At 41.1% G+C, this 21,757-nt stretch overlaps 1 protein-coding gene across 1 annotated transcript; it reads right to left on the reverse strand.

Moving 5' to 3' along the window:
• Window positions 1–10,164: 10,164 nt before the first annotated feature.
• On the reverse strand, window positions 10,165–21,213 carry drg1 (developmentally regulated GTP binding protein 1). The gene is made up of 9 exons (XM_063013770.1): window positions 21,047–21,213; window positions 19,968–20,091; window positions 19,704–19,879; window positions 18,734–18,803; window positions 18,435–18,604; window positions 13,606–13,736; window positions 12,496–12,663; window positions 11,999–12,121; window positions 10,165–10,555 (listed from the first exon to the last, which is right to left on the reverse strand). Exons 1-9 carry the CDS (start codon window positions 21,083–21,085, stop codon window positions 10,456–10,458), a joined length of 1,101 nt encoding a protein of 366 aa, XP_062869840.1. The 5' UTR covers window positions 21,086–21,213; the 3' UTR covers window positions 10,165–10,455.
• Between the last annotated feature and the right edge of the window lie 544 nt (window positions 21,214–21,757).

The following is a 21,757-nucleotide window of genomic DNA, read 5'->3' on the forward strand; positions in this document are numbered from 1 at the left end:
GACGATGAAGATGTTGGATATCCACATGATATTTAAGAGATGGATGAAAGGCTAAAAAAGTGAAAACTAAATAAAATGCTTCGTTTTTCTTTCGCTCAAGCTTTGACCAAATGGAGAAAATTTGGACAAAAAACGCGCGGCAGCTTAGCATCTTGAGGTCTTGAGATGATCGCCGAGATCCGCGGTGGTCTTGGCTGGCGATGGACCGGTGGAGCTCCGTCTCAGTTGGTGGGGGACGACGAAAATGTCCAAGACGCCGCGCGACTCTGGACTCATCTGCAAAGAAAAAGATTAGTCATAGGTCATGGTCTGACTGCGACGAGGCGTGGGCGCCGCCCTTTCTGCGCCAAAACTGCGCCAAACCCCGCCCACTTCTAAAACCTGGCACCTCCATCATCCTTAAGACGGTTGTGAATCAGCTAATTTTTTTAATACGGTAAAAATATTTAAGCGAAACACTGCAGGAAAAGGTGATTTGTACTGTTTAGCCGATTTATTTGTGTCAGATTAACGAGCGCTCGCTGTATCTTCTAGAGAAGTCGATGGAAATGAAGTTTGCCAGAGTAATTGTGGTTTCGTTAAGCAACCTCGCCTCGCTGCACTTCCACTAAAACGACTCTCCTGAGCTCTGATTTACTTACAGACTAAAGACGGAGGGGAACGACCAAATGAAAACAAGTCAATTACCGTCGAATAAAACTTGATTTTTCAATCTGATCTCTGGTGCCATCCCAAAGAGACGGTCACTCTGAAAGGGTGGCGCATCTGTACGCCGCCTAGCCCGTCTCCAGTCTGGCCATCCGTCTGGCGCTAATCTCGTTACCCTGATACTTGTCACGTCCCTGGAGACTTTTTAGTCTGAATGAGAAGGATGGGAGCGCTAATCTAGACCACTTAGCGTGATGAAAAAGAAACAAGACAAACATACTGACTGGAATGATGGATTGAGAAATGGACGGGACAGAAGGTCTCATCTCAATGAGAAAGTACAGATTTCGCTGCCATTGATGGAACGGCAGAATCGGCCAAGACTTATTATAAACCTTTCGGAAAACCAGATTTAAGATTGACGCCCAGATGGTACTTTGATTTGTACCCTCCAATAATGCCTCGCCAACTATAACCCATTTCACAAGTGTCTAAGAACCTTTGTTAACCTTGTAAAGATTTTAGGAAGATCCTTCAGAAACCCTTGTATATATGAAAACCACTCTGGAGATGGAGAGCATCTTTACATCTTTTAGAAGGACATTAAATACCAGAACACCCAACACACTGATACATCATATCGGCTGGAAGTTGGAAGTTAGAGGTGTGTGAGTACAAGTGGTGCTACCACAGATTTAGAACATTTTAGACCTCTTATAGATGGGTTTGGTCCATCTGTAGCTGTCTAGATGTTCTAGACGTTCTACGCTGCACCTCAAAATCGCTTTCCAAGGTGATTCCACAAGACACCTTGGAGAACCAAACTAAATAACCTTCCTACCCACTTGATATCTGACTAGACTTTTCTCCTGTAGGGTTCTTTACTGTTCTGCAGGGATTATTAGGGGACAAATCAAAGAACCATCTAGACGTCAACCTAAACCCTACCTAAACCCTTGAGGGATCCAGCTCTCTGTTCTCCACCTTGTCTCACTCACCTTTCCCGCTGTCTTATAAACCGTCTTCTTGGTCCCTCGAAATGTTCCTCCACTTGATGCCGTGCTGTGAAAATAGAATCAAAACCAATAAGCCTTCGTGACTTTTATGTATTCATACCTTTGACGGTGTCCACCAAGTCGGACAACTTGAAGACGGTTTTCAGCTGGGTTCTTCACGGTAAAGACGAGGCCGCTCAGAGTCGGGTGTCTTGACCGGACTGCCAAGCCCGACTGAAGACCAAGTGCCCGGGGTGTCTCTGTTCCAAGATCCCTCCATTACCCGCCCCTCCTACCGGCACGAGGCGGGGTCTTTCGTACTCCTCTAGGATAGGTGGACCGCCAAAAAGATCCTGAACAGGGCGGGGCAAAAAAAAAAAAAAAAAGCAGGCCACCCACAAAGGGGGTAAAAACGAGGTAAAGGGGTCCATTCCGCAATTCATAAATATTAATACAGAGTCGTTCCTCTTTGAAGGAGGGGGGCTGGATCCTTAATTTTGTTAGAGGGGGAAATGCTTTATTCACTTAATGGATTTTATTAGTGCCTGGACTTCGACTCTTTTCATTAGCTAAAGTGCCGCTATAATTTACAGAAGAAAGTGCAGCGGGGGGAGGATGGGTGGGGATGGACGAGTGCTGCATTCTGTAGACTGTGGTGTGGTGCGTCTTTCGTGGACACGCCACGCTGCCACACGCGCCAGCGCCCATACATATATGTTCTGCGTCCGTTTGGTCCCGGACGAACCCGATAACCCCGTCTGATAAATGGGACACTGATGGTATTGTTAGCTTTTTATTTGCTGATCAGATGCATCAGATTTGTGTCAGTGCAGCACATCTCAGCAACCCGGGTCGACTCTGAATCTGATCAGTGCATTAAAGTACAGTAACAGATCCAGGACGTTATGCGTTTGACTGACACCATTAAAGAACGGACGCTTTTACACTTTTTGATTGAACGAAGCAGCAAATGAAGCATTTTAACCGAGTGACCTCAGGGTTTGAGTCCTGCGGATGGTGGGAGTGGTGTTTGACAAATCCACCAGCATGCAGAGATCATTACGAGCCCGATTTGCTGGGGAAACTCCAGCATATCCAGTTCAACACCAGAACATAAAAAGTTCAGGACAATTAGACAGACTAACAAGGACGGGTGACGAATTAAACCTCGAACCACCAGAATGTTAGGTGGCTCTTTAGTCATAGATTTGAGTCCTGAAGGGTGAGTCAAGATGCGCCAAAAGTATTTGGACACCTGACCATGAGCTTGTCGGACGTCCCATTCCAAAAAACATTTGCTCACAAACATTTGAGTCACCGCTGTTGTGGAGTGATTTTTTTCAGCTAGAACAACAGTCGCTTTTCTGAGAAGGTCTGTTGGAATTTTTGCCCATTCAGTAGATCAAAAGAGCATTTGTATGGGTGGGTGCTAATATTGGCTGATCAGGAAAGCCTCAGTTGATGTTCTGATTCATTCCAGAGCTGTTAATTGGTGCTGAAGTCAGGGCTCTGTACAGGACACTGGGGTTTCAATGATTTATTACACCTGTTAGTAACTGTTGTGGCTGAAACACGTAAACTCAGTAATTAGAAGGGGTGTCCCAATACTTTCGTACATATAGTCTATATCTAAGGGGGGGTTGGTAGATACATAGATAGATAAATAAACAGATAGATAAACAAGCTGATAAATAGACAGACAGATAGATTTACAGACAAACAGATACATTGATTGACAGGCAGAGAGACAGATAGATAGATAGATAGATAGATAGATAGATAGATAGATAGATAGATAGATAGATAGATAGATAGATAGATAGATAGATAGATAGATAGATAGACAGACAGACAGACGGACGTAGCAAGTGAGGTTGAATAAATGAATGACTATGTAAATCAGGGGTCCTCAAACTTTTTAACCGAAGGGCCAGATTACTGTTCTTCAGTGTTTCGGGGGGCCGGACCGCGGGTGAAATAGTAAACACACCCAAAAAAGCTATTTACTATGTATACTGGATGTATTGTCTGGGCTTTGTATAATTGTAGTTCATAATGATAATGCAGAAATTTTATTTATTTTAATAATTTCCATTATCCTTCCTCATACAGTGTTTCCTTAAAAAATCAGTGTGAACTGTGAGCCTGCTTTTGCCTGACGACAGTAAGCGTCAGGTTCCATATTTGTTACTGCCAGTCATAATAGCTAATAAATGTTGATCAGTGAGTCTGGATCTGGTTGGAGATTTAAGGTGTTTCAACTTCGAAAAAGTCTGCACACAGATGTAGATGCTGCCGAAAACGGTAGTTACTTTGAGTGCATGTTTTATTGAGATGGTGGAGCAATGGAAAGAGAAGCATAAAAATTAAACAATGTGCTTGAGTTTTGATTTTGGATGCATAAATGCGTTGATCTCCGGGAGCAGGTCGTTAAAACATTTCAAAACTCGCCCCGACTCAGCCAGCGGATCTCAGTAAAGCACATCTTCAGCTCAGACAAGAATTCCTGAAACTGCCTGTAGTTAAGAGCATTAGCTTTAATGAAATTAACACAGGACACGAGGATTTTCATAACGAAATCCCACTTAACTGCTTTGCAACACAGTTCAGTGGCTGCGGTCACTCTCTCTCTTGTCTCCAATCACTCCCCTCATGCTTGGAGCGCCACCCGTTGGATCGCTGCCATATAATCTATTGAGACTCCGGGTGGCCAATTTTTGTTTCCTCTGTTATTTTTCCCCCCGTTATAATACTGTGAGTTCGAAGATGAACAGCGGCCAGACAACATGTATTGCTGCTGTGGTTAAAGGGGCCGGTCAAATTAAAGCATCGGGCCGTATACGGCCCGCGGGCCGTAGTTTGATGACCCCTGATGTAAATGAATGAATGAGATTCAGGTGTGGACTGTACGCAGCTACAGCGCAGTGCAGGAATATAAAAGCAAATGTCGTGACGTGGACGATCTCAGCTTCCTACATTAAAAAGTACAATGGTAGGAACGACGAAGCATTCCTCTGACAGAACGCCAGCCATTAAAGCTTTTAGCTGATGAACTCTGGAGGTGACTAGCTGAGGAACGTCGAATATCATTCATCTCTGTACGGAGCGGATAATAAAGCCCATCTGTGCCTTTGTGCTGGTGTCGATCGTTTACTCCACGTTTCATTCACTAAGTGATCTGGTTATCCAGAATGACTTACTGCAGGACCAGGGGGAGGGTCGGGGAGGAGCTGGGGAGGGGCGGCGGTCTCTTAGCCGAACGTTCCCTGCACCACTGAGAAGAACATTTAAAAGCAGCTGCTGATGCTGCTGCTCATTGAATTGGGTTTGTAGATTAATTAAATTAAAATGTACATTTTGTGTTGTACTTATTATGAACGCTGTAGCCTGTTCTGGGCCATGGGTACGGCGCCACTCAAACAGCTGGCATGAGGCAGGAACACTGTGAGCTCCGGACTGAACGAATTTCCAGTCCAGTCATTGCCAGTAAAGAAGGCATGGAATCGGTACTGGTCAGTTTCATTGAGGGTGGCGTTACACGTGTACATGTGGGTCCCAGTGATGGAGGGCATCCTCTGTACCCATCAGCCTCAATCAGAGAGGTGTTAGCTTAGTGAATGAGATGTAGCCCCTGTACCAGTCAGTTCCAGTAAAGAATGTGCATTTCAAGTATCTCCCAGTCCAAATGATGGAGGCATATGCTCGGTCCTTGTCCATCCCAGTAAAGCAGGCATGTCATCCAGCCTGCCAGTATATAGGACGTGCACCGTTGATACAAGTCCCAGAATGCATTGCAACAGTGAGCATGCCAAGACATGCACACCCAGCTAAACCTTCCCCCAATCTACTGCACATTTATCCAAGGATTGAAGTCAACAACACTCATGCAACCTACCTAAATACACCGACCAGGCATAACATTATGAGCACTGACAGGTGAAGTGAATAACACTGATTATCTTTTCATCACGGCACCTGTTAGTGGGGGGGGGATATATTAGGCAGCGAGTGAATATTTTATCCTCAAAGTTGATGTTAGAAGCAGGAAAAATGGGCGAGCGTGAGGATCTGAGGGCCAAATTGTGACGGCTAGACAACCGGGTCAGAGCATCTCCAAAACTGCAGCTCTTGTGGGGTGTGTCCCGGTCTGCAGTGGTCAGTATCTATCAAGAGTGGTCCAAGGAAGGAACAGTGGTAAACAGTGGCCAAGGCTCATTGATGCGCATGTGGTCCGATCCAACAGACGAGCTGCTGTAGCTCAAACTGCTGAAGAGATTAATGCTGGTTCTGATTGAAAGGTGTCAGAATACACAGAGCAGCACAGTTTGTTGTGTACTGGGCAGCAAAAGGGGGACCAACACAATATTAGGTAGGTTGGTCATAATGTTATGCCTGATCGGTGTGTATTTTCCTTTTGCACTTTACCCAATATCCTGTTTAATAAATGTTGACCCTGTTTGGCCTTCGACACAGTCCGGTTTTTAATTTTTTTGGGTTTGTTTCCACTGCACCGACCGGTCAGTCCCAGTAAATGAGATGTGGCCTCTGAAATGGTTTATCGTCTTTATAGACGAGTTCAAAAGTACCTGTCATTCCAAGTGAAGGTGGTGTTTTCTTCGTACCAGTCCATCCCAGTTAAGGTGTTGACTCTATACCTGTCAGTCCTAGTGAATGAGGTGTGGCCTCTGTACCTGTTCACCCCAGTAAAGGAGTCCACAAATCAGAAGCTTTTTTTCTATATAAAGCTCTAATCGCCTGCACAATTTACTGGTCTGTATTCATTAATACGCCATCAAAACTACCCTGCCACGCCCAGCATAGATATCACAAGACATCTAAAAGAGTCCTGTGGTATCTGGAACCAGGAAATCCAAAACAGATCATTCTACATCGCATGCACACGTGCCCGAGCGTCCGTGTAATCCTGGAGAAGACTGGACTTGGACCAGTTGAGTATATACCATTATAGCTAAGCCTAGTTGTGATACCTGCATACCTATTGTAAGTGCTTTAGATGGTGGACAGGTGTTAATGTGGGCATTTTCACTGGCATGTGACTACGCAGTCCCGTACGTAGAAGGGTTTGATGCCACAACCTTGCCGCTCAACAGCCTGTTTGTGGTTTGTTCCTCCTTGGACCACTGACGATGTGTACTCACCCGCTGCTGTTTCAGATATACTTCAATACAGTTGTATGGCCACAATGATCTGTTCCTTATTATTTTGTTTATTAGGATTTTAACGTCATGTTTTACACTTTTGGTTACATCCACGACGACAAAAACGGTAGTTACTCATTACACAAGTTTAATATCAAACACAGTCCTGGACAATTTAGTGTCTCCAATTCACCACACTTGCACGTCTTTGGACTGTGGGAGGAAACCGGAGCTCCCGGAGGAAACCCACACAGACACGGGGAGAACATGCAAACTCCACACAGGAAGGACCCGGACCGCCCCACCTAGGGATCGAACCCAGGATCTTCTTGCTGTGAGGTGACGGTGCTACCCACTTAGCCACCGTGCCGCCCTGTGGTATTTGGTACCAGGAAGTCCAAAGTGGATCCTCTTACTTCCTCTTATCCTGGTGCCATTTGTTTCGAGGGTAAATGATGTACACGTGTCCGGCCGTCCACATAATCCTGGAGAAGACAGGACTCGTTGGACCAGTTGACCCTATACTGTTATACTCGACTCCAGTTTCGATGCCTGTTGGTTTGTTTGATTCATAATGCCATGTCAGCTGCTATAGCTATTATCATGGCTAAATAACAGGTCCCATCTTTAACCCTTTGATGCACAAGCTAAGCAAACCCCTTCTAATGCACAACATGGGTGGAAAATGACCCATATTCATCCATTCAAGAATATTTTCATATGCACATTAGTCAGTTATTCATGTACAGTATTTGCTGTCTTAGCTAATAAAAGCTATCTATACTAGAATATGTAAACAGCTAGCAAGCAAATAGTATTGGACATATTCAAGATTCAAGAGCCTAATCTTTGGTCGTCTTTCAAAAGATCAGTAAATATGTTTTTGACTACAAACACTTACAAATGTCAGTAGTTCCTGTCAAATTCCATAGTAAGGGTCATTTCTGACTCCTGTTGTGCATTAGGAAATTAAAAAAGTAAAAAATATAAAACTGAAATAAGGATTTGTGATGATCAAAAACAAGTTAATTGAGGAATTCATGGAAGCTTGAATGACGAAATTAATTTATTGCAAAGATATAGAAAATAAAAACTCAGTCGGGTCACTTTTGACCCAGGTTGTGCATCAAAGGGTTAAAAAGTCAAAGTGGGGGTCAATATGTTTCTCAATAGGAATATTCATAAAACGATTAGATGGATCAGTGTGTTGTGTAACTGAGGGTTTGGAGTTTAATTGATTTTTTAAATATCTTATATGACGTTTTTAAGTCCTAAAGCTTCAAAAAAATTAAGAGGTGGAGATTTCTTAGTAGTCTGATGCCTGTTGAAAATGCTTTCAATGATGGACAGGCGTCAATGATGACGTTTTCACTAGCCTGTGACTACACAGACACGAACGTAGAAGGGTTCGATGCACTGTGCTGTGGTAGATTCGCCTCATTACCAGGATTTACATGATCTGCAGTTTGAGCCACAGTAGATCCTCTGTTGGTCCGTACCAGACACCATAACCTTGCTGCCTAACAGCCTGTCTGTGGTTTATGGTTTGTTCCTCCTTGGATCACTGACTGCATACTCCCCCCTCTGCTACTTCAGAGATGCTTCAATTCACTCGTGTGGCTATAATAATCTGGTCCTTATAACATTAAAGTCAGGTCTTTATGCTGATCAGATCTTCCTCATTCAACACGTGAACAACGAGGAACCTTTATCAACCAAACTTGTACTATTTATTTATTAGGATTTTAACGTCATGTTCTACACACTTTGGTTACTGTGGGAGAAAACCGGTGCATGAACATGCAAACTCCACACAGAAAGGACCCGGAGCGCTCCACCAGGGAATCAAACCCAGGACCTTCTTGCTGTGAGGTCCTGCCCAATATGTAATAGATCCCTCACCCTTACATGCATTTCAGAAGTTTGGGGTGGTTCTAATGTTTTGGCTCATCCGTGTATATGCCTTCACACACATATAAACCTGAGTGACTCCCATTCTTAATCCATAGGGTTTAATATGCTGTCAGCCACCCTCTGCAGCTATAACAGCTTTAACTCTTCTGGTAAGGTTTCCACAAGGTTTAGGAGTGTGTTTATGGGTATTTTTGACCGTTCTTCCAGAAGCGCATTTGTGAGGTCGGACACTGATGTTGGACGAGAAGGCCCGGCTCACAGTCTCCGCTCTAATTCATCCCAAAGGTGTTCTATCGGGTTGAGGTCGGTCAAGTTCTTCCACACCAAACTGGCTCAAACACGTCTTCATGGACTTTGTGCACTGGTGCGCAGTCATGTTGGAACAGGAAGGGGCCATCCCCAAACTGTTTCCACAAAGTTGGGAGCATGAAATTGTCCAAAATCTCTTGGTATGCTGAAGCATTAAGAGTTCCTGAGAAACAACCCCACACCATAATCCCCCCCTCCACCACACTTTACACTTGGAACACCTGAATTCGATTACTTGAATGAGTGAGTGAATACTATAGACCAGTGAAGTCGTGTGGTCATTTTGTAGGCCACGCCGTGTTGTTATGCCCATATTTGGTAACCCGGGTCTAAGAGAAAATTTTGAATGGGAAATATGAATGGAGATTTCGCAAATTGCCTCTCTCGCATCCTGTAGTCATAAAATTTTTTTCAAAGCTGTTAGGTTTTGTCTTATGGAGATTCTTCTGTCTATTATCACTGGATCCTCTGAATTATGAAGTCGTAAAAATATGAATATTGCTACATATAAGCTAATGCGCACTTAATTGACATCACTAAACTGGAAGCCTGTTAATGTTTTCTTTTTTTTTTTCTTGTATAAGACTCTTAAATAACCACACGAAGCAGCGCGATTCACCGGCGTAACTGTGCCGTGATATTCACAAGTTTTGGTTGATATTTTTAGTAGCTAGCTACATTAAAGTAGAAAGCGAGGACGGTCGGGTGTTACGCCTTTGGTTGTACTCAACAAAAGCGGGCCGCTCGTTCCGGCAATTCGATTGGTGTAGTTTAGTGACGTCTAATTAATGCGCAGTAGCGTTAGCTTTCGTTTAGCATTATTAGTATTACGACCCTTTAACAACCTCGTAATTCAGAGGATCCAGTGATGTACAGGAGAAAAATGTACACAGGACGAAACGTACAGGGTTCTGAACATGTTTATTTAGCACAGGATGCGTTAGAGCCGATTTTTTTAAATCTGACTTAGACCCGGGTCTCCAAATATGGGCATAACGAGGACTACAGAATGACGCACGACTTCAGTGGTCTATTGGCGATATAGTGTATCTTTTATACACTTTACTTTACACACAATGTAAAACACTTCAACCAGCAGCACCATTAAAATCAGTAAGCATCAGACATGACATGCATCATTTCAGGTTTTATTCAGACTTTATTTAAACCTATAGATACAGTTGGGTCCTTTTATTTAACAACATTCAACCAATTTGGCTGCAGCGTATTCACGTCATAAAGGAGAAACGCAACATTAACACTTCTTATATATTCTGTTCGTGTCCAAAGCAAGTAAAGAACAGAGTGAGAGACGACCGATGACGCTGCCTCGCTCCCCGGACGAGGTTGAAGTCGTGATTATCGTCTTTTGGGTTTTTTCGTAGACGTCTCGGGACTCGCCGTATCATGCAAACGATCACAGAGTCTTTTTACTTCTTGACCAGCTGAATGACGTCCTCGTCCTCCATCACGTGATCCTTGCCCACCTTCTGTGGGTTGTGTTTGACCGAGGAGCCCCACACCAGCGCACTGCAGAGAAGGATTGAGAGGTCAGGGTCAACATTACTGAACCTGTGATTAATGAGCGGTGTGTCCTGAGCCAGTCCCGAAGATCTACACGCTGGCCGTGAGGTTCACGGAGGTTAATTATAAAGCTCAGTTCAGAACAGGACTGCATGATGAGGATGAGGATGGAACTGGAACCCTGAATCATTCAGCTTAATACTAAAACCTCGGTTACAGTGGAAGACCCCTTATTATAAATATTTTCAAGTCTTGTCCATTGATTTGTATGTATTTCCGATCAATTTCCCTCCCAGTCGAGTCGTATCCAATTACCAGATCGTATTTCTCTTCCTCTGCTGCTGCAGACCTCCACTAAAAGCCGAAAAGTGCCGCGACAAACACACGCCCTCTCCGAGACGGGTGCAGTAGCCGACCCGCACCAAGTGGGTTCGTATGGAGATCCGTATCGCGCACAGAGAGTTATGCACCAATCTCCATTATACTTTGAGGACTTCATTGGGACCTCACTTAGACCAGGCCAATCATTATCCGGTTAGAAGTCTGGCCTGCCGATAGCGTGTTTTACCGCTGTGCCAACCAAGCGCCACAAACTGACATTTTTCAATTAATTTTCAGTAAAACAATTGAATATTAAAATGTATACAGCAGTTAGTTCTGACCTTACGATCTGATTGGCTGAGAAACGCTCTAATCGTGCTATCTGTAACAGCATGGCCTTTTCACACCAAGACTGTATCACTCCACCAACACCAAATAATATGCCAAATAGCGACACCATTTATGCACACAAACGTAGTTGTTTTAAAGTTTGAGCTTAAACAAAATGAGAAATCGATAATATTTGACTTTATCAATCTATAATGATAAATAATAAAGGACTATCAATCCATAATGACTCTCTGGTGCAAGAGGAGGACACAGAGCCTATAGTACCCACGAAAGACAATAAACCTTGCAAAAGGTACTATTTAATTTATTTAATTTGCAAGTTTGAACATGGTTCTGTTTATTTGAATAGCACACAATGTTTGTCATAGTTTTTGTTCTGTGTTAGATGTCTTACTACTTCTTATTTCTTATATTCTTATATTTTCATATATTGTTTGAGATTCTTCTATATTATTTTTGCATTACATTACTTTTAATCTTTTATTCTTTCCTGTACTACATCGTCATGTCGCCGTATGACTCTTGTGATTGTAAATTGTTGCTGTAACACTGCAATTTCCCTTTGGGGATCAAATTAATCAATTAATCAATCATTTAATTTAAGATCTTCTGCCTGATCGGCTAGTGTCCGAGTAAAAGTGACCTAAGACACGTATAATTTTGAATCAGCCATCATCATGAAAACTGTTCTGTGAATGGCAGAACTGGTTAGAAACAACCGAATACAAACAGATTAACATCCACTAATAATGCTGGAATAATAATAATGCTACTCACTACTTGAACTCCTTGATGAGGTTTTTATGGATCTTTAGGCAGAAGTCTTCGACTGCTGTTCGGTCGTCGGGAAGAACCACGGGGGACGTGTAGTCGGGAAGTTGCCCCTTCGGCTTAGTGTAGCTGGGAAAGAAGCAAAAAGATTGTTTAACTTCTGAACAGACATGTAGGGGTAAGTGATAGGTTATTAACAATTTAAGGATGTACAGGAGAGCCCGGCCATTAGTTCGTATATACCCTTACATTTCTATTTTTTAATATATGTGTGTAAACACACATCTTTATATTCCTGAAAGCTGCTGTAACGTTGCAAATTTCCCCCTGTGGGATAATAAAAGGTTCTCTTATTTGTCAAAAGGGTTTGCACATTAAATCACTGATGGAAGTACTGAGATGTAACGCATCATTCCTTGAAGAGATTTGAACCTTTCCCATTAGGTATAACTCTAAACCAGGGGCCTGGTCTTATCTGATCGGGAGATTTTTGAACAACTTACATGCGGACGAGCTGCAGGTAGTCCCAGATCTTCTCCAGAAGGTCGTCAAAGTTCCAGCGGTGGTGAGCGGAGATGGGCACACAGTGAGGGACCTTGTAGATGATGTCCAGCTCTTCAATGGAGATCTGGTCGATTTTGTTCAGGACGTAAATGCAGGGGATGTAAACTCTGCAGGACAGAAAGAGAGATAGAAAGAGAGACGTCAGGGCCCTCTAGTGGTAGGGAAAGTGCTAAGCACTGCAGCTGAAGGAACTGTTTTCTCTATCTTCACCGGATCATCTCTCATCTATGTATTTATTTATTATATTTTATTAGGATTTAACGTCATGTTTTACACTTTGGTCACATTCATGACAGGACAGGTAGTTACTGCTTACACAAGATTCATCAGTTCAAGTTTAATATCAAACACAGTCATGGACAATTTTGTATCTCCAATTCACCTCACTGCACGTGTTTGGACTGTGATAAGAAACCCACACAGACACGAGGAGAACATGCAAACTCCACACAGAAAGGACACAGGACCTTCTTGCTGTGAGGCGACAGTGCTACCCACCGAGCCAACCTTACGTCTCATAAAAACTAATTATTCCAGCAGATGTTATTTCTGGATCTTGAACTGATTCCGTTTAAGCTTTTTAGAACCTTGGTGCTACTCTGAGCACCGGGCAGCTTTTGCACCAGATTTATTGGAACCAATGATGCGTCCATCATCAATAGAGGGCGCTGCAACAATGCACAACAGAGGTGTGTAGATTAGCAGTAAGCATTTGTGCTGCTGTTACAGATGTTTCTAAACCAAAAACAAGCACAAATCAACTACCGGTGATTATAAAATGTCCTTTTATTTTCTAAAGCTTGACACACTCATAAATGTTGTCATGATTTGTGCTGAAAAACCTTCTACTCTTTGGTTCCAGGTGGGAACTGGTTCGGAACTTATTTATTTTTCGTAAAATGGTTCAAAATTAGGGCCACAAACTGGAACGTTCCACAGTGGTTCCATTGTTAACGCTGCACGCAATTCAAACCACATCATGTAAGAAGGTCGACGGGAACATTAAAATAACAGATTTAAAAACAGGGCAGTTGGGCAGGTGAGTTTACCTGTTCCCCTCCACCACGTCTATAAGGTCGTCCGCTGTGCTGTCACTCCTCAGGGTGATATCAGCGTTGTGGATCTTATATTCGGCCAGGATGCTCTTCACTGTTTCACCATCCAGTTCGCTCTGTGCGCACTGAGACAAAAGGAAATCAATTTTAAGTTCCTCCGAGGTCTAAATGTTAAGTGAACACCAGCTTTAACATATCCGGGACCGTGACGTTCACAAGGGGCCACATTTAACAAACTAACCACTAGTCATGACACGAAGCAAAACTGCTTTTGCGCTGACTGTACCACTGTTTCCTATGTATTGAGGCTACGCTGCTTTGACACCCTGTTTTCACCTCTTGCCACTGCGCTTAAAGTTGAATCTGACTGAGCTTTGATCAGTTTGCCACTGACCTCTTCAAAGCACCACTGATAAGACAAACAGCAAAAGAAAAACTGATTTTACAAAAACCCTGAATTTGATGTGGTGTTTTATTCCACTTTAAATCAGAACCACGGCACTGTGAGGAAATACGGCACGGCGACCAGTGAGCTGTGAAACGCTGACAGCCGATTTGCATTTATATAGCAATCCTACATTCCCTAATCCTGGATTCGCTTGTCGAGGCGTCGTAGCTCTTAAATACGATTTAATTCACCCTTAAATTTACGGAACAACAGTTTAATGTAGCTGCTTTATTCTTTTGCTGGTTTTTATCTTCTCATGTTTCCAAATGACGACGTTCCTGTTTTACACTGAAATACATTTAATACGAAAGTGCATCTGTATAAACCGTCAGTACTGTCAGTTATGATTAATACTGTCAGTCAATATCAATAGTCAGTCATGATCAAATATAAAGTCAGTCATTATTAATACTGTCAGTCAAAATCAAAACAGTCAGTCATGATTAATACAATATAAATACTGCCAATCAATATCAATACTGTCAATGTTAAGTCAGCCAGTCTTCATAAATACTGTCAGTCATGATCAATACAGTCAGCCAATATAAATACTGCCATTCAATATAAATACTGCCAATCAATATCAATAGTCAGTCATGATCAATACAGTCAGTCCTTATTAATACTGTCAGTCATGATCAATACAGTCAGCCAATATAAATACTGCCAATCAATATCAATAGTCAGTCATGATCAATACTGTCAGTCAATATCAATACTGTCAGTCATGATCAATACAGTCAGCCAATATAAATACTGCCATTCAATATAAATACTGCCAATCAATATCAATAGTCAGTCATGATCAATACAGTCAGTCCTTATTAATACTGTCAGTCATGATCAATACAGTCAGCCAATATAAATACTGCCAATCAATATAAATACTGCCAATCAATATCAATAGTCAGTCATGATCAATACAGTCAGCCAATATAAATACTGCCATTCAATATAAATACTGCCAATCAATATAAATACTGCCAATCAATATCAATAGTCAGTCATGATCAATACTGTCAGTCAATATAAATACTGCCAATCAATATAAATACAGTCAGTCATGATCAATACTGTCGGTCCTTATTAATACCGTCAGTCAAAATCAATAGTCAGTCAATATCAATACTGTCAGTCAATATAAATACTGCCAATCCATATCAATAGTCAGTCATGATCAATACAGTCAGCCAGTATAAATACTGCCAATCCATATCAATAGTCAGTCATGATCAATACAGTCAGCCAGTATAAATACTGCCAATCAATATCAATAGTCAGTCATGATCAATACAGTCAGCTAGTATAAATACTGCCAATCAATATCAATAGTCAGTCATGATCAATACAGTCAGCCAGTATAAATACTGCCAATCAATATCAATAGTCAGTCATGATCAATACAGTCAGCTAGTATAAATACTGCCAATCAATATCAATAGTCAGTCATGATCAATACAGTCAGCCAATATAAATACTGCCAATCAATATCAATAGTCAGTCATGATCAATACAGTCAGCCAATATAAATACTGCCAATCAATATCAATAGTCAGTCATGATCAATACTGTCGGTCCTTATTAATACCGTCAGTCAAAATCAATAGTCAGCCAATATCAATACTGTCAGTTGGTCATAATAAATACTGTCAGTCAGTCAATGTAAATACTGCCAATCCATATCAATACAGTCAGTCATGATCAATACAGTCAGCCAATATAAATACTGCCAATCCATATCAATACAGTCAGTCATGATCAATACAGTCAGCCAATATAAATACTGCCAATCCATATCAATACAGTCAGTCATGATCAATACAGTCAGCCAATATAAATACTGCCAATCAATATAAATACTGCCAATCCATATCAATACAGTCAGTCATGATCAATACAGTCAGTCAATATAAATACTGCCAATCCATATCAATACAGTCAGTCATGATCAATACAGTCAGCCAATATAAATACTGCCAATCAATATAAATACTGCCAATCCATATCAATACAGTCAGTCATGATCAATACAGTCAGCCAATATAAATACTGCCAATCCATATCAATACAGTCAGTCATGATCAATACAGTCAGCCAATATAAATACTGCCAATCAATATAAATACTGCCAATCCATATCAATACAGTCAGTCATGATCAATACAGTCAGCCAATATAAATACTGCCAATCCATATCAATACAGTCAGTCATGATCAATACAGTCAGCCAATATAAATACTGCCAATCAATATAAATACTGCCAATCCATATCAATACAGTCAGTCATGATCAATACAGTCAGCCAATATAAATACTGCCAATCAATATAAATACTGCCAATCCATATCAATACAGTCAGTCATGATCAATACAGTCAGTCAATATAAATACTGCCAATCCATATCAATACAGTCAGTCATGATCAATACAGTCAGTCAATATAAATACTGCCAATCCATATCAATACAGTCAGTCATGATCAATACAGTCAGCCAATATAAATACTGCCAATCAATATAAATACTGCCAATCCATATCAATACAGTCAGTCATGATCAATACAGTCAGTCAATATAAATACTGTCAGTCATGATCAATACAGTCAGTCATGATCAATACAGTCAGTCAATATAAATACTGCCAATCCATATCAATACAGTCAGTCATGATCAATACAGTCAGCCAATATAAATACTGCCAATCAATATCAATACTGTCAGTCATGATCAATACAGTCAGTCAATATAAATACTGCCAATCAATATAAATACTGCCAATCCATATCAATACAGTCAGTCATGATCAATACAGTCAGTCAATATAAATACTGCCAATCCATATCAATACAGTCAGTCATGATCAATACAGTCAGTCAATATAAATACTGTCAGTCATGATCAATACAGTCAGTCATGATCAATACAGTCAGTCATGATCAATACAGTCAGTCAATATAAATACTGTCAGTCAATATCAATACAGTCAGTCATGATCAATACAGTCAGCCAATATAAATACTGCCAATCAATATCAATACTGTCAGTCATGATCAATACAGTCAGTCAATATAAATACTGCCAATCAATATAAATACTGCCAATCCATATCAATACAGTCAGTCATGATCAATACAGTCAGTCAATATAAATACTGCCAATCAATATCAATAGTCAGTCATGATCAATACAGTCAGTCATGATCAATACAGTCAGTCATGATCAATACAGTCAGTCATGATCAATACAGTCAGTCAATATAAATACTGCCAATCAATATCAATAGTCAGTCATGATCAATACAGTCAGTCATGATCAATACAGTCAGTCATGATCAATACAGTCAGTCATGATCAATACAGTCAGTCAATATAAATACTGCCAATCAATATCAATACAGTCAGTCATGATCAATACAGTCAGTCAATATAAATACTGCCAATCAATATCAATACAGTCAGTCATGATCAATACAGTCAGTCAATATAAATACTGCCAATCAATATCAATAGTCAGTCATGATCAATACAGTCAGTCATGATCAATACAGTCAGTCATGATCAATACAGTCAGTCAATATAAATACTGCCAATCCATATCAATAGTCAGTCATGATCAATAGTCAGTCAATATAAATACTGCCAATCAATATCAATACAGTCAGTCATGATCAATACAGTCAGTCAATATAAATACTGCCAATCAATATCAATAGTCAGTCATGATCAATACAGTCAGTCATGATCAATACAGTCAGTCAATATAAATACTGCCAATCAATATCAATACAGTCAGTCATGATCAATACAGTCAGTCAATATAAATACTGCCAATCAATATCAATACAGTCAGTCATGATCAATACAGTCAGTCAATATAAATACTGCCAATCAATATCAATAGTCAGTCATGATCAATACAGTCAGTCATGATCAATACAGTCAGTCATGATCAATACAGTCAGTCAATATAAATACTGCCAATCAATATCAATACAGTCAGTCATGATCAATACAGTCAGTCAATATAAATACTGCCAATCAATATCAATAGTCAGTCATGATCAATACAGTCAGTCATGATCAATACAGTCAGTCATGATCAATACAGTCAGTCAATATAAATACTGCCAATCAATATCAATAGTCAGTCATGATCAATACAGTCAGTCATGATCAATACAGTCAGTCATGATCAATACAGTCACTAGTGTTTATTTTTCAAGCTTGGTTCTCAGTGGCACAGCCACATAAATCATGTGAAAGGCTTGAATGCTGCAGTGAGTGACAATAAGCACCTAGCATGGTGGTGTATAAAGCTAAACAAGGGTAAACTGGGGTAACACCCTGTGGGGGGGGGGGGGGGGGGGGGCACCTACTGTAGTTGTAAAGTTGATGCCTCCCTTGTCCTTCTTCTTGAACCCGATGTTGGGCGGCTTTTTGTTAAGCCGGATGCCGAAGCCCTCCAGCTCGTGCTCGATCAGCTTCTTGTGGCCCAAAGGTTTCAGCACGTCCAGTACGATCAGGATCAGGTTGCAGGTACGAGCCACTAACACACACAGCAAAAGCCACGAGGTGCACGTAAACACAAAGGCCTTGGTGTGTGTGTGTGTGTGTGTGTGTGTGTGTGTGTGTGTGTGTGTGTGTGTGTGTGTCAAGTAAAATCGGCTCTCTTTACCTGCTATAACCTGTCGCCCTCGACCTTTACCGTCCTTAGCGCCCTCAATGATACCTGGAAGATCCAGGAGCTGAAACACACACAGCATCAGAGTCAATGTCAAGATATTATGATTGTTATCCAAAGGCATAGTTTACATTTATTTGTATAGAAAATGCATGTTATGATTTACTACAGCTTTACTATAAGCTGGGCTAAAAACTATTAAAAAGTACATGGAACAGTTGTCTCAAGATCGGGGGGAAATCCCAAAGTAATCTCAATGGTCAAATATGGTCTTCTCATCCATTCTTGGGTGCCCATTTGAGTTTTGGGTTGTTATCCTGCTGGAAGACTCCAAAATGACCTGATCATTGCATTTTCATCAACCGCTTTATCCTGGTTAGCGTCACTGCGAGCCTGGTATACCCCGTTGCTGGGCTTCGGCCACCCCTCCCCTTCTTCTCAGTCTTAGCCGATCATGTCTGTGTAGACACCCGGCTGGCTGATAGCACCACTGGGATTCAAAACCGGATCTCAGCGATGGTGGTCGAGCTCCAAAACATTATTGAGCGTCATCCATGTTTCACAATAAGTATGGTGGAAAAATGCGACAACAACGACCCCGTACTGTTGCACATCTTAAGACGTGTTTGCATGAAGAACAGGACAAAATAAAAGCTGAAACACTAAATCACTTGAAAAAGTCAAAGTAAATATAAGGAACTCTGTGTTTTTTTTATCATTTGCATTTTCCATGCTGTCCCAACTTTTTCTAATTTGGGGTTGTATTTTGACATGCCTTTGGTCTCTTAGGTATTTCGCCAGACTTCCATGCCAACATAAGTAGCAAACATGTGCCGACAATAGAGTTTCATAACAATAATTATCAGTTGTCCCTTTATCTTTCAGTTTCTCTGTAGAATTCAGATAAAATACCTTCTAAAGGTAAATAAATAAAGTTTTACTACAAAAAGAGAAAAGTTTGAACCTGGATTTTGGCTCCTTTGTAACGGATGACCCCCGGCACTGTAGTCAGCGTGGTAAACTCGTAGGCAGCCACTTCGGAGTACACTCCAGCCAGGTTACTCAGCAGAGTCGACTTGCCCACAGATGGGAAACCCACGAAGCCAATACGTGCGTCTCCTGTCTTCGCGACATCAAAGCCTAAAACAGAGGGTATGTTTTGGTTTTAGTTCTGTTGGACTGTTTTAATCACTTCATCAGAAGACAAGCACTGCCTTTCTTGTCTCACCTTCTCCAGGGCCTCCACCGCCACCTCCTTTAGGAGTGATGAGCTCTCTCCGGAGTTTTGCAAGTCGAGCCTTCAGCAGCCCCAAATGATGCGCTGTGGCCTTGTTCCTCTGAGTACGAGCCATCTGAAGTACAGAACAAATTCACAACCTTAATGTTATTGTTATAACATTTTATTATATTGACACATCTGCCCTCCATCCAATCTATCAATTAAAAGCAACAACCATATTATCATTAATAGGAAGTTATTAGTTAGTTACTTTGGTAGATCATTCTCAAATCAGTAATGATACTAAAGACTATTGTACGAGTGTGGTCCTGGTACAAATGGCACAAGTGAACGTTATTCGTCTCATGGATTTTGCTGCTGGTTGGAGATATCTGGTTGCTGGATGATTCTCAAGACAGCTGTGAGACTACCTACGAACACAGCTGTACCTAATACAATCATACCAGTACCACCAGCACCACCATAATACACCTTATATTATATACCTATTATATTATATACCTATAGCTGTGCTATAAATGGTCAACCATCCAATCCATCCACATTATAGCAGAAACATACATAGCAGAAGTATTACAGTCAGTAATGGAACCAATTCAGTTGATGAAGCAAATAAAATAGCAAATGAGTGCATAAAATACAATACACTACACACAACAACTAATTATTGTTGTGCACTTGTATATAAGATCTGAAATGTATTATGTAGTGCCAACTAAGCAAGTTTGAAGTAGGCCATATTGCAAGAAAATGTATTACATACGTAAATAAACCATAGTGCATCTTGTTCTACTGTCATGCCAATGAATTTATATTGGTTATTGAGTCAAATAAGGGAATACATAAATAAAATAAACGTCGTAACTTCGATTAAGGTACTTTTTAAAATCCTGACTATCTAGGGCCGACATCCAAATAGCTTCAGTACAGTAATGAAGTACACTACACTAGACACAGCAGTCATTATTATGTACACTACGTAGGAAGCCTATGTAGGACTACTGGAGCAATTTTAAACACACGCACAGTCCAACCGCTAGCTAAGATACCATGCGAAATTCACAAACCTCGTTCTCAATTTCGGCGATTTTAGCCAGTAAACTCATTGTCCCGGTGTTGTCTGTTGGGCAGATGTGTTTCAAAAAATTAAACGATTTAAAAATACAGAACTGCCGTTTCTGTTTTTAGATTTGTATAGCTGTTAGCTCAGAGCTAAAGTGGCGCACACAACGCTGTCATGCCACTGCGCGAGCGACTCATCGCGAGAACGTGGGCGCGCGCTTGAATCGCGAGCCGCTTGTCGCCGCCTGCTGCTGAGGAGAAACCGTTACAACTCGGGTATGTTTCTTTTAAAGCTACAAATGTGGTTAAAAATGACACAAATTCGACAAAAACTGTCATTAAAGAACGATTAGTCATTAATAAACTTTTATTACGTTTATTTAGTCAGTTTTTATTCGAATTTATGCGATTAAAAATTCTCCTCAGAACATAACGGTCGAGAAGAAGGCGAAGAACACCTTTTTATAATGGTATCACTCCGCCAATTTTATTTTCCTAATGTTAGGACATTTACGCGGGCATAATATTAATTAGTTTATTCATTCATTGTCACTAAGCGGTTCTTCCTGCTCAGGGTGGCGGTGGGTCCGGTGCTGCCAGTACCACTGGCCACAAGGCCACAAGGTAGAACAGGACACCAGTTTATCACAGGGCACCTCACACCCAACATAAAAATTGGGACTATTTTACATGTGTACTGTTTTGGGGACACTTTT

This window comes from Trichomycterus rosablanca, chromosome 18 (assembly GCF_030014385.1).
Source record: "Trichomycterus rosablanca isolate fTriRos1 chromosome 18, fTriRos1.hap1, whole genome shotgun sequence".
NCBI lineage: Eukaryota > Metazoa > Chordata > Actinopteri > Siluriformes > Trichomycteridae > Trichomycterus > Trichomycterus rosablanca.